The 13572-nt window shown below is 46.0% G+C and overlaps 1 protein-coding gene and 1 long non-coding RNA gene across 4 annotated transcripts in view; both read left to right on the top strand.

The window, feature by feature from the left end:
- The window catches only part of peli1b (pellino E3 ubiquitin protein ligase 1b), a 35058-nt gene extending 23074 nt beyond the window's left edge, over nt 1–11984 (top strand). For all 3 annotated transcript variants that reach the window (XM_068710364.1, XM_068710365.1, XM_068710366.1), the window contains exons 3-7: nt 2417–2546; nt 3232–3333; nt 3794–3991; nt 4142–4330; nt 8514–11984. In XM_068710364.1, the coding sequence (XP_068566465.1) occupies nt 2417–2546; nt 3232–3333; nt 3794–3991; nt 4142–4330; nt 8514–9092 (1198 nt within the window). In that variant the 3' untranslated portion in view covers nt 9093–11984. The remainder of the gene's footprint in view (nt 1–2416; nt 2547–3231; nt 3334–3793; nt 3992–4141; nt 4331–8513) is intronic.
- A 361-nt stretch (nt 11985–12345) lies between these two features.
- LOC137872226 (uncharacterized) lies at nt 12346–13450 on the top strand. Its single transcript, XR_011102856.1, has 2 exons — nt 12346–12592; nt 12761–13450. It is a non-coding gene; the product is annotated as an uncharacterized lncRNA (long non-coding RNA).
- The last annotated feature ends 122 nt before the right edge of the window (nt 13451–13572 follow it).

Genomic DNA, 13572 nt, shown 5'->3' with positions numbered 1-13572 from the left:
TGTCATTTAATGTCTTCTTCGTGACTTCTATATGTTTAAGAGTTTACGTACTTGGCAGCCTCTTTAGCCACGCGTAAACACACACAGACTCGGCCTGTCTTTCTGTTTTCATTACTTACTGTATGAGTGGCGGCTTGTTGCTGCACACTGAGTGTTACAACTACGCTTGTTGTGGGGATAAAAGACTGCAGTGTGCGTCTGCACACACGGACTAACATTTTCCTAACTCTGGTTCTTCCTGCCTCTCTGTAGGAAGGAGCTACACACACACACACACACACACACACACACACACACACACACTCTCTCTAACACATACTAACTTGTTGCTAAACTTTGAGAATATTTGCAGACATGAATGCACTCTCTCACGTTACTGTGACCCATGGGAACCTGGGTTTGAACACTTTGAGCTTTCTTCAGCAGACCGCCCCCCCCGTCAACCCCCCTTCTCCCCGGATACGGGCTGAACTTCACCATGGTTACGCTCTTGCCATGGTTACCCTTCCCAAACTGTTGCTGCGGCTCTGTTCCCTCACCATGGTTACTCGGCGGCGTTTGATCCCAGATATCAGCTCCCTCAGAGAGACGTTTTCACGTCCTCTCAACCCGTCTGTGCCGTCTCCACTGGACCGGGTGGCTTCAGAGCAAGAGTCTGATTCAGCTGTGCTGAATGTTTGCTCACTTTGAAGTTACTGTGAGGAACCTTTATCTGGTTCTGAATCAGTCTCAGTGTAGTCCCGATCCTCTATAAGACCTCCATCAGTAAACAGACCATCAGAGAGAAGATGGTCTGGTTCTATTGAGTCATTCTTGATGCTCGTCATCGGAGCCACCGGGTCGGATTCTGGTGAAACCAGATGACATCATGCAGGTTCACCAGAAACTCCTTCAGCTCCAGCAGAGACCAGTCCACCGTGGACAGACCCAGATCCTCCAGCAGAGATCCGGTCCACCGTGGACAGACCCAGATCCTCCAGCAGAGACCTGGTCTACCGTGGACAGACCCAGATCCTCCAGCAGAGACCAGGTCCACCGTGGACAGACCCAGATCCTCCAGGACTGAGAGGGGCAGACTGTCAGTAAAATGAGAGTTTTTCTAAAGGGACTCTGGTGCTCAGAGACACTCCCACTTTAGTCCACAGGGACCAACGGAACCGTTCCTTGTAGTAACTTTAAAGAAAACCTTAACATTCACGTTGAACACCTGATTTCTGCATGTGCTTACCTGCAACTGTGACTATTTCTTATGACTACTGTTTTGACATTGTTGCTGGATATTCCAGTGTTTCGTAATTTAACCACTGGATTCCTGCTTTTGTGGACATTTTTTGAATAGTGTTGGATATTAAATATAGTGCTCTGATAGTCAATACATGTTTGTTTTAGTCTCTTTATCTGACTTTAAAAGAACAACGCCCCAAACTTATATGACAACAGCGGTTTAAATGAATCTTGTCAAACCTTAGCTGAAGAATAAAGCTGGCTCAAAGAGTTTAATTCGTGTTTTTCTTGAGTTATCACATTGAGTGTGGCTACAGTACGTCAGTGAGGAGTCCATAACTTCTGTGGCTGCTGGATGTCATAACAACGGTGTTTATGCATGCGCTAACGTTTATAAAGCTGCGGTTCTGTTCACAGCAATATCACTTATGGCTTATCCGAAACACGTGTGGGCAATACAGAACACCACCTTGTGTAACCTGGGCGCGCCCTGCTGTTTGACAGAGTCGTGTGCGTTCGTTTAAACCTGGAAAGTGCCGCTGCAGGGTTTTAAATCTCTGGCTGCTGGAGCAAACGTGCACTTCATTTCTGCTCTTCTGCTCTAACGCGTCTAGCTGCAGACGGGTCGGTTGGAGTCAGAAAAACGCACAAACGCGCCCGTTGATGGGTGGCTGGAGGAGACGGATCTTTTCTCAATGTTTTCTCACTTTAGGATATTTACACTGAGACACGGCGGCTCAGTCTCGGTCACAGAGACTCCATTCTGTCGGAGGGGAACGCCTCTGTTTACCCTCCCCTCCTCGGCCATGCATCGGCCTAAATGAGCCTCTTTGTGTTTATTTTCTCAGCCTTTTCTGGGGTTTGTGTTTGGAGGGCTTTGTTGTTAATGGAGACATGATGTGCTTTTGTTAAAAAAGCATGTATGATAAGTATAGAGGCTGCAGTGTGTGTGTGTGTGAGTGTGAGAATATGGTCTTAGGGGCATGGAGGGAGTGCACCAATATGCCTCAAGCATTTTCCACAATGGTTCTTTTTCCACTGTGTTTTATGGCTCCTCAGACAATAATGCCCTTTTGTTTTTTGTGTGTGTGTGTGTGTGTGTGTGTGTGTGTGTGTGTGTGTGTGTGTGTGTGTGTGTGTGTGTGTGTGCGTGCGTGCGTGCGTGCGTGCGTGCGTGTGTGTGCACGTGCAGGTACAATGGCTCTCTGCCCAACGGTGACCGAGGCCGACGTAAGAGCCGCTTTGCACTTTGCAAGAGACCGAAGTCAAACGGGGTGAAACCCAGCACAGTTCACATCGCCTGCTCTCCACAGGCAGCCAAGGTGATCACACACACACACACACACACACACACACACACACACACACACACACACACACACAATACAGTATCATGTAGTCATCCCAAAGAACATATGCATGAGTGAGAAAATGGCGTCTTTGCAGGTGTATGATTTTATTTGCCTGGCAACATCAAATAAAACACTCCCAGTTCAGAGGATTTGGCCTGCAGCGATGCTCCACCGAAGGCTTTATTTAAATTCTGTTTGCCTATTGTTCTGTGGTAGTGAAACGCGCGCGCACACACACACACACACACACACACACACACACACACACACACACACACACATTCAAGAAGTTCAGCAAAGCTTCCCTGAGTAAGCAGAAAAAGGGAAAAGGAGGCTCTGTCTGACTTTAAAAGGTATTTGAACAACAGTTTTCTCACACGGTGTTTAACTGGAACACTCTGAAGCTTTATAGGAGAAGCTAACGTGAACGGTCCAGTTGAAGGTAACTGAGCGTTCTCTAGTAAAAGCCTGGGAAGCACTCGTCCGCGTCGCTTCCTTCGTCGGCTGTACGGCCGCCCAGGAATCCGTTAAGTGAACAGAGGGGCTGGACACACTCCCCGCCCTTCCTATTTGCGTCCATCGTTCTGGTTTCGATCCCGGTGTGGTACACGCAACACTTTTGTCTTCCTCACCTTCCATCCTCTCTTCCTTTCAGGCCATAAGCAACAAAGACCAGCACAGCATCTCTTACACTCTGTCTCGAGCCCAGACGGTGGTGGTGGAGTACACCCAGGACAGCAATACAGACATGTTCCAGGTAACAAACCCTCGGCTCCTACAGGCAAAGTTACAGCCGTTATTTATTACCGCCTCGTTGGGTTTTCTTGTAATATCGCGGTACTTTAATCAAAGTGGAGTAGTCCTGTAAATCAAACAAGGGTGGATTTGTCAGATCTGAACACACAGACGTGATGCACGTATTATTAGATTCAGTGTGACTTCAGTACGTCCTTATCTTTGATGTTCAATGTGAGGAAACATCCAGGAATCCACATAGGAATCACAGGAAGAAGACGCTCCTTACAACTGCAGAACTTCCCTTAATCATCACATTATGATCAAAGTAATCCAGTGATTGGATGAATTGCAAACAGGAATAGCTAATTCTCCATACCTTTTAATGCTGCGTATTTGTCAGAATGCTCACAAATAAAGCTAACTGACTTACCTGACGACCGTAATGCGTCGTTGACCACGTCTTCTTCTGTCTTCTCCAGATCGGTCGGTCGACGGAGAGTCCCATAGACTTCGTGGTGACGGACACGGTGGCCGGCAGCCAGAGCAACGCGGACACCCAGTCGGTCCAGAGCACCATCTCCCGCTTCGCCTGCCGCATCATGTGCCAGCGCACGCCGCCTTACACCGCGCGCATCTACGCCGCGGGCTTCGACTCCTCCAAGAACATCTTCCTCGGGGTGAGCGGCGTTCGCCGTGAAGCAGGAAAGCTGGACCTCTAGCTGAAAGCTGAGAGTGTCGATCAAGTCCCAATATAACTAACACAAACCATTTAAATTGTCCCGATCTCACCTCCTCCTCCCCCCACTCCTCTTGGTTTCTCCCATCAGGAGAAGGCCGCTAAGTGGAAGACGTGCGACGCTCAGATGGACGGGCTGACCACCAACGGCGTGCTGGTGATGCACCCGCGAACCGGCTTCACCCAGGACTCCAAACCCGGCGTCTGGAGGGAGATCTCCGTCTGCGGCAACGTCTTCACCCTGAGGGAGACTCGATCGGCGCAGCAGCGGGGGAAGATGGTGAGGAGAAACATGTAGCGCCGCATTCACTGGACACGGGCTTTTCTACACGATGAGGATGATGATGATGATGATGAAGATGACCTCACTAATCACTAGCAAACACAAGATATAGGATAGCAAGCTGACAGCCTGCAGGGACTGATTTATTTGGCAGAAACACCACATTAAGTCCAATATTATCTCCGTTTTTGGTCTCCACCAGCGCCTCAGTGAAGTCTCTTTGGCTGCTAAACGCTACGTTCACCGGCTGGTTGATATCTGTGTCCGTCCGCTGTTTGATGCTGAGCAGGTGGTGTCATGTGGGTTTGTGCAGCTTCTACTCTAAAAACAGCTGCCTGGCTGCTGCCGAAAAACACCGTCATGACAGCGGTGAGAGTGAAGCAAAACAATGAAACTCGCCGTAAAGCTGGGAACTGCAGATTAAATGAGCGACTCCTTTCACATCATCACATTGTTAGTATATATAAATATTGATTATAGCTGCTTTGAGAATGAACTTATAAACAAACAAACAAAAAGCCAGGAGATATCGTGTGATTGGTCGCTTGCATCTGTCTGTCTGTGAGTGAGTGAGTGAGTGAGTGTGCACCTCTGTGTCTGTCCACGGCTAATCTCACATTCTGCTGCAGCAACCTGCGTAATACTTCGTGTTTTCAAGTTACGGCTGCGTGCTCAAGGACCTTCTCGTGGTTGCGGTGATTCACACTTTTCTCAAAACACCTTTTATTGCCCGTTTTGTTCTGCTATTAACCGACTCCTAACAATTCAGTAGTCGTTACAGACACACCTGGCAAAGTCAAGAGCTCTAGTTCTTTCTGTCTTTGTCCTTTTTTCTTTTGGTCTTTATCTCTTTCTTTCTTTATGTCTTTCTTTCTTTCATCCCGTCTCTCACTCTCTCGTACCAACTCTGTCGCTCCGACATCGGGGGGGGGGGGGGGGGGGGGGGGGTGTTATCTCGGGATGCTGTCTCCAGGTCAACATGTCCGGCTGTCCGAGCTGTGTGTAACAGGATCTTGTAAAGGGATCCTCCAGCTGACGTCGGAGCCTCTCAGCCAATCGGAGCGCAGCGTGGCCCTCCTCCGTTATTTGAGTGACTGGATTTAGTTTGTTGGTGGTGTCTTTGATGTTTCTCCTTTTTATTCAGTCTCCCACAACACAACACAACACACACACACACACATCACCAACCACAGCGACCGCACAGTCAGCAGTTCTGACGTTAGCGCGTCTCTTTATCTGGCGTCCCACCTGTTTTTCTTTTTTTAAAAGTGTCTCCAGCGCAGCACAAATTAACAGCTCTCTTATCTCCACCTGCCCTTTACCATGCAGAGCGTTAACTGCGTGTGCATTATCCCCCGCCGTAGAAAACCCCGCTCATTATTTCACAGTCGATTGGCAATTTAGATCGTCGGCGAAGCACCAGTTTCCATTATGCACGGTGACGGAACACGATGGGGTTTTATTGGACACTCGGGAGACTCTTTTTCTCTAGTTTGTGGTGATGCTGTCACAAAGACGCATCTTTCGCACATTTTAGAAGGATTATGTTTCTATTACTCAGAAAATAAGACAAACTACAAACTGAAATGAAGCTGCTTCGGCTGAAATATCTGCTCTGTTTGTCAGGTGACCTTTGAGGAGATATCTGAAAGCAAACAGGAGACATTTATAGTTCATTAAAATGATCTACATAGATGGAGACTGTGTTTCCATACAGCCAGTCAGATGGCTTCATTTTAATCCGTATTTGCATAAAGCAGCATCGTCAGCGGTCTTTACCAATCCCACCTTATTCTGCTGCTAAAGTCTCTTCTTCTTATCGAACTTTCAAACAGGAAAACACACGTCTTGTTCTGGATCTTCACTTCTTCAACGAGCCACCAAACAAACAAACACACACATCACTGGCTGTCAATCAAACAGACGAAGAGCAGCACTTCTCCTATTTTCCACCTTTTCTCTCTCTTCTTTCTTTTTACATGCATAAAAAACACGTTGAAAAATGGAACGACCAAATGTGACTTTAACGTCATACAATCATTTTAGACTTTTAGCTCTTTTTAATCTTTTTAATGGAGAGTGGTGCTCTCTAAACGCCGCGTTACCGGAGGTTAACAGCTGAAGGACTTTCTGATTGAATGGGTGGAATAAAAAAAAGTCGTCTCAGCATGTTTGCCATCTGAGTGAGTGTGAGTGTGAGTGTGTGTGTGTGTGTGTGTGTGTGTGTGTGTGTGTGTGTGTGTGTGTGTGTGTGCGCGTTAACAGTGTGCTGTTCCCTTGTTTGTAATGTCGCCTGTCCTTAGATTGTTTGAATAAAAATCATCAGAAAACACCTACTGAGAGGAAACAAGCTCGGCTGAAAATAATTGTAATAATTAGTCTTTTTTTCGAGGATGTTTTTTGGAGATGTTTTAGTCGTGACTGTGAGGTAAAGATGGTTTGTTTCAGTTTTGTGCACAGACTCACTGAGCCAACAGGGCAGCTGCACGTCCTTCTGCAGCTGGACACAAGGTTGAATCCAGCTTAATTAGGAATATCTTACAGTGCAGTTCTCTCACGCGCGCACACACACACACACACACACACACACACACACACACACACACACACACACACACACACACACACACACACACACAGCGGTTCTCAGTGAGCCTGTTGTGGAGTGTAATAAATGAGTAGCGTGTCGGAGCTCCAGCTGTGTTTAATGAAAGCTTTTGTGCTGATAAATGATTCACTCCGTGTAAATTAAATTAGAACTGCGTCGAGGTTTAGAGACCGTGTGGATGTTTACATGGATCGAGCTTGCGTCATTACAACTCAAGTGCACTCATTCCTTTGTCATTTAACATTATTTTTCAGGACATATCCACTACCTCCTCACGGCTCTCATCGTGGCGATAACGAGTCGATGCCAATATTCTGAACTCTTCTACGATGCCGTCGGTGCTGCGGGTCAAAGGTCGAGACTCATTCCCCCTGATAATTCTACATTTTCAACAACAAACTGTGTTGAAATCGACAGGAAGAGACCTACGTTGCTAATGTTAGCTGTTAGCGGTTAGCAGCAGGTGGGCAGCACAGTGCTGCTCAGCTAACAGCTAACATACGGAGGTTAAACGGGGTTGCATTACCTCAAGCTCCATTCAGAAAACATTAATGCAAATGGGAATACATGTTGAAGTACATGGGATTTATTGGGTCTCGAGTTTCGTTGTATTTCTCTGGTATTGGAATCAGAAATAAAGTTTCTGGTTTGAAATCCACTGAACAGCTGGTGGAATAAAACAACAACAGTTCCGCCTCCAGAGAGACGCTGAACTCTGACCCGCTCCAGTTAAAGCTGGTCAGCCAACAAGCTTTATCTGGACAGATGTGACTGTGTGTGTGTGTGTGTGTGTTTTACCGCATCAGTGTGTGTGTGTGTGTTACTGGTCAGTGTGTGTGTGTGTGTTACTGCATCAGTGTGTGTGTGTTACTGGTCAGTGTGTGTGTTACTGCATCAGTGTGTGTGTGTGTGTGTGTGTGTGTGTGTTACTGGTCAGTGTGTGTGTGTGACGAAGGTTAATAACCGTCATCAGTCGCCACAGAAATGTGTTTTCCTCAAGCACCACTGTGACCTCACCGTTGATCTGAGTGATGTCACCACAATCCCTGAGAGCTCCTCCCCTCCTCCTCTCCTCCGAGTATCTCTTCTTCTTCGTTTGTTTTTTTCCTCCGTCGTCTTCGTCTCATTTTTTGCCAAACCGAATGTTTCCTCCAGATTGTAGTTCTCTAAATGTTCTGTCCTCACCACCTCTTTGTGTTTCCTCCTGTCATCTGATGTCACACCTGCGTTACGCTGCCACCTACTGCTCTCAGACAGATACTACAACATGTTCTCTACACTGATGATCGTTCTGTGTGTTGAGGGGGGTCTGGAGACCCTCCCAGCATGCATTGGGAGAGAGAGGGGTGGTGGGACAGGTCACTGGAATCAGTTCAATATAAATCAATTAACAGATGAATGAATTAGGAAAAGGCTGCTTGGATGAATGACCTCATCTGGTCTAGTTTGGTCTTTCCTGACCTGAGCTGTGTTTTGTATATATATATATATATATATATATATATATATATATAAATTATATTATAATATAATTAATATATTATATTAATATATATATTTATACTGTTCCAGGTGGAGACGGAGAGCCAGGAGCTGGTGGACGGCTCCCTCGTCGACCTCTGCGGGGCGACCCTGCTGTGGCGCACCGCGGAGGGCCTGTCGCGCACCCCCACCCTCAAACACCTGGAGGCGCTGCGGCAGGAGATCAACGCGGCGCGGCCGCAGTGCCCCGTGGGCTTCAACACGCTGGCCTTCCCTTCCATGCGCCGCAAGGACACGCCGGACGAGAAGCAGCCCTGGGTCTACCTGCAGTGCGGCCACGTGCACGGCTACCACGACTGGGGCAACCACCGCGAGGAGCGCGAGGGCCGCGAGGGCCGGCAGCGGGAGTGCCCCATGTGCCGCGCCAAGGGCCCCTACGTGCCGCTGTGGCTGGGCTGCGAGGCGGGTTTCTACGTGGACGCGGCGCCGCCCACTCACGCCTTCAACCCGTGCGGCCACGTGTGCTCGGATAAGACGGCGGCCTTCTGGAGTCAGATCCCGCTGCCGCACGGCACGCACACCTTCCACGCCGCCTGTCCCTTCTGTGCCCAGCAGCTGACCGGCGAGCAGGGCTTCGTCAGACTCATCTTCCAGGGGCCCCTCGACTAGCGGGAGGCTTCCCACAATCCTTTGCGTGAAGCTGGAGCAGGGAGCTTGTTATTTGTTAAGACCCTGCAGACGCCAGGGGAGCTACACAGATCTGGTTTTTATTTCCTCTGCCGTTAAGATAGAAACTTTTGTCTGGACTTTTTTGTCTCTCTCTCATTTTTAAGTGACCTTTGTAATGATTTTTTTTCATGAATGACAACAAAGATTTCTATATTTTCACGTGAAAACCAGAGACACAAAAACAAACAAACAGAACACTGCTGGGTAAACCTTTTTTTTTTTTTTGTTTGTTTCTGGGAAAGAACTTTCAGCAACAGTATTTTTCTAAATTACTAACACGCCGCGGTGCAAACGTGCGGTTTTTATTCATGTTTATTGTTGCAATATTCATCTGTGTACATCTCTCAGAGCTAATTTAAACAAAGATGTTTATTTATGGCCCAGGAACCAACGGCTTCATCCTCCTCTCTGTCAGATGACTTCAGCTCCGTTCAGCGTTTTCATTTTAAAGTTCAGTATATTGTTGATCAGATATAAAGTTTTAAATGTCCTCTGAGGGTCTCGTCTGTCCCCCTTGTTCACCCCTCAGATCTGTTTGTCGTATTTATACCCTCACACGTTGTGCTCTCAACCCCCCACCCCCCCTCCACCCCCCCTTGTCTTTTTCACATTCAAAGCAATAGACATGGAACGTAAACCTCCCAAAGCATTATGGGAAACTGAGTCTTCTAGGCGTCTGTGTAACACTCGGACTGCTTCCTCCCTTTAAAGTCAGTCTGACACTTTTCTGTTGGTGAGAGAATCTCTTCTGATCACATGTTGACCACGATACCGCAGCGATGTAGCACTCACACACACACACACACACACACACACACACACACACACACACACACACACACACACACACACACACACACACACACACACACACACACACACACACTCTAACCAAGCCTGGTCAAATCATTTTTATTACATTCAAAGTTTAAAGGAAGTTGCACACAGAGACTAACTGTAAAATGACAACAAAGTGCTGCTTATTCCTTCCTCTGCTGAGATGTTTTGGCTCACCTGCACAGGTACACAATAATGATCAGTATTAATCCTGGCATTGAGCTGAGAGACGGGGAAAAAAAAGTCATTCATGCTTTTTAACTTACAGCAACATCCTGGAATAGAAACGGTAACTCCGGCCGGTTATTACTGATCAGATGCTGTCAGAGGCCGATGCAGGACGGGTGTTTTATTTTGAAACAAAACGCTGATTTATTGCACCGTTTCAGGCCTGATTTTAAATACATGATGTTGGAGGACGACTTTCCATGTGCTTCTTCTTCTTCTTCTCTCTCACCTGAGTTTGTTGCAGTGCAGGAAGTCCCGCCCATCTGATCACGTTCAACTGTAGCTGTTTGACTCAGGTTTAAAACACACAAACACATGCATGGCTTCAGGCTGCACAGCTGTCTTTATGAATGTGTGTGTGGGTGTGTGTGTGTGTGTGTGTGTGTTGAAGTGGTCTCCGTGGAGCTCTGCGCCATGAGTACATACTGGATCAGGATGTCCTGACATGCTGTTCCTGTCTCGTAGCGGTCACGTTAACCCTTAACGAGCGTCTTAACGAGCTGTATCAGATCAGTTTGTGATCGATGTGTTTCTTGTTTAAAACTACGTAGACCTCAAATAACAGCCTGCAGTTTAATTAAACGTTATTTCTGTGAGGTTAAATGATTGTTTTTAATATCAAAACCAGGTTTTGAAAGACAGCAGTTCATCACAAGAAATTTGATTTTATTAGAAACCAGAGACGTTGACTTTTTAAATATTAAATAATGAATCAACTATAACGACGGCTGTCACCAACTAATGTTCTCAGCTGTGTTAATTAAAGTCGGAGAAACTCCTCCAGTTGACTTTGTGAGAACGTTTGGTACTTCTGGTTTAAAGTTTTGTGTGAAACAAATAAAAGCCTGGATTTTAATTTATATTAAATGATTGCGATTTGAATCTAAAATAAATTTCTCCTCAAATCATTCAGCTCTTGAAAAAACAAAACCCACACATGACGATCAATGTTGTATTGAATGAAGCCTCCTAAAAGATCTCCAAATAATGACACCAGTAGTGTGAATGTCAGTGATCTAATTTATGAAGGTCTTAAATCTGACAAGTTGAAAGTAATCTGAGACGGAACAAAACATCTTTTAAGCCTCTTTCTCCCGGACTGCTGCTGCGTAAACAACAACACTTCCTGTTTACTCACGAGACAAAGACACACAGTCGCACTGTAGAAACCCATCAGTCACGTCAGTATACAGAAGTGTGTGTGTGTGTGTGTGTGTGTGTGTGTGTGTGTGTGTGTGTGTGTGTGTGTGTGTGTGTGTGTGTGTGTGTGTGAGAGAGAGAGAGAGAGAGAGATTGTAATTTATGTGATGATTGTATGTGTGTGTGTGTTCATTCGTTCACACAGTAGTTCTCCATAAACACAGATCGGACTGCAACACACTGACTCACCTCAGGGAGAAAACAATGTCCTGTGTCTCACTCACACACACACACACACACACACACACACACACACACACACACACACACACACACACACACACACACACCTAATAATACAAACGTCTAGTCTGGATTTCCTTCACCCACCTTTTGTCTCGTGGTGTCTCTCTGTGGGTAAAGTGTGAGTAAAGGGCTTCACTCTGTGTCTCTGTACTGTTATCTCAACCCTGTTTTTACTCCCTCCACTCCTCTTCCTCATCTTCTTCCTCCTCTTCTTCATCTCCTGTCCGGAGTCTCCTTGTGCTTGAAAAGGCAAAAAAGCAAAGAATGTTTCCAGCAAACACTTTTTTTGTAACAACTTTAAACAATAAAGTGTAAAAGTGACATATTTCACAGTGTTCTGGGTTATTCAAGGTGGTTAATTCACAATAATAGTTATATATACTTATAACAGCTGTGGAGTTCCAGTCTCCTGCATTCAGAACTTTTGAGTTGAGTCGAGTAGGCGAGGTCACATTTAGCTTATTTACCAAAGATGAGCGCCGTCCACAGAAAAACGACCTTCAATGAGTTCCATCTGGAGGGAAAACTGTGCGAGGCCGTGCTGTACGACCAGAGGAGTCGCCCCCTGATGGACATTAGAGAGAATGCAATTTTTAACTGATAGCTGTGGTAACAACGTAGGCGTCAGTAAGTACGTAGCTACGCTGGTGACAAGGCTTTCCAACACGGGAAGCAAGAGAATTGAAAATGAGTTCGTCAGAAAGACACTTTTGAAATTCAATTTCAGCAGACGGAGATGTATGCGTGAGGCGCATCTGCAGAAATCTGATGCGATTCACATTCAAACCACCATCTGGTTCAGATCCGATATGCAAAATTATCATTTTATGTTTTTTTGCGGTGTCCAGACTCCTTAAAATCAATGTGGACACAACCTGGAGACGCAGTCTGAACAAGGCCTCGGAGTCTACTGCCATGCTAGCAGCTCTGTGAGTAAAGCTAAATGCTAATGTTAGCCCGACAACAGGACAATGCTAACGTGTCGATACTTGTGCAGTGTTCACCATCTTAGTTTAGCCTGTTAGCATGCTAACATTAGCTAATTAGTACAGCCAAAGGCCAATAACCGTTGTCGTGTTTTTACGTTTTTTTCCCAGTTGTACGTCTGCGGTGGATGAACCTCTGTCGACCGCTGAGTGCTACGACCCTTACGCCCACCAGTGGAGGTGGATCGCCCCCGTGCTACGTGGTTGTGATGCGGCCCGTCGTCTACAAAGACAAAATCTGCGTAGTAAGCAGCGCACACGAAACATCGATGTCATTCATTAACACACTTTGAGTAAATTTTTTAGGACCATCACTGAGGACGTATTGTTGATATTGATTCTGGAAATTTGTTTATTTTAATAACTGAGTAGCCATTTAGCTTCTATGATGACACACAAATTATACCTGTTTGAAGCTTCATGTTCGGCATTTCTAGGTGTCGTCATCTTGTTTTTTTGCAACAAGAAGTGACACGAGGAGGGGATAATATTATTCCTTAAGTATAATATATATAGTATAATACACAGCCTTAGGTTTAGGCTGTGAATAGGCTCATAGAGATGGAATAGCTCACATCTGTAAATCAACATGAGACTCTGTCAAGATGGAGATGGCGAAAAACCAAGATGGCGGCAACCAAAAACAAAGACGGCAACGGACAAAAATCCACCAAGATGGCGATGACCAAAAACCAATATGGTAACCACCAAAAAACCAAGATGGCAACGGCGAGAAAATAAGATGGCGATGACCAAAAACCAAGATAGCCAAGGACCAAAAAAAAAAAAAAAGATGCCGACTACGTTCACTTCCTGTCTATCGTTCATGGTCAATAAATAATGTAACTTCAATCTCAAAGCAATACATTTAGAAAAAAGGTGTAAAATCAACGATAATTTGCTGTTTTACAGATAGTTATTTG

Source organism: Cebidichthys violaceus, unplaced genomic scaffold (assembly GCF_023349555.1).
Source record: "Cebidichthys violaceus isolate CVI_PGR_0920_01 unplaced genomic scaffold, fCebVio1.0.p SCAF_150, whole genome shotgun sequence".
NCBI lineage: Eukaryota > Metazoa > Chordata > Actinopteri > Perciformes > Stichaeidae > Cebidichthys > Cebidichthys violaceus.
The sequence above is the reverse complement of the archived record's forward strand: the minus strand, read 5'-3'. Positions and strand labels throughout refer to the sequence as shown.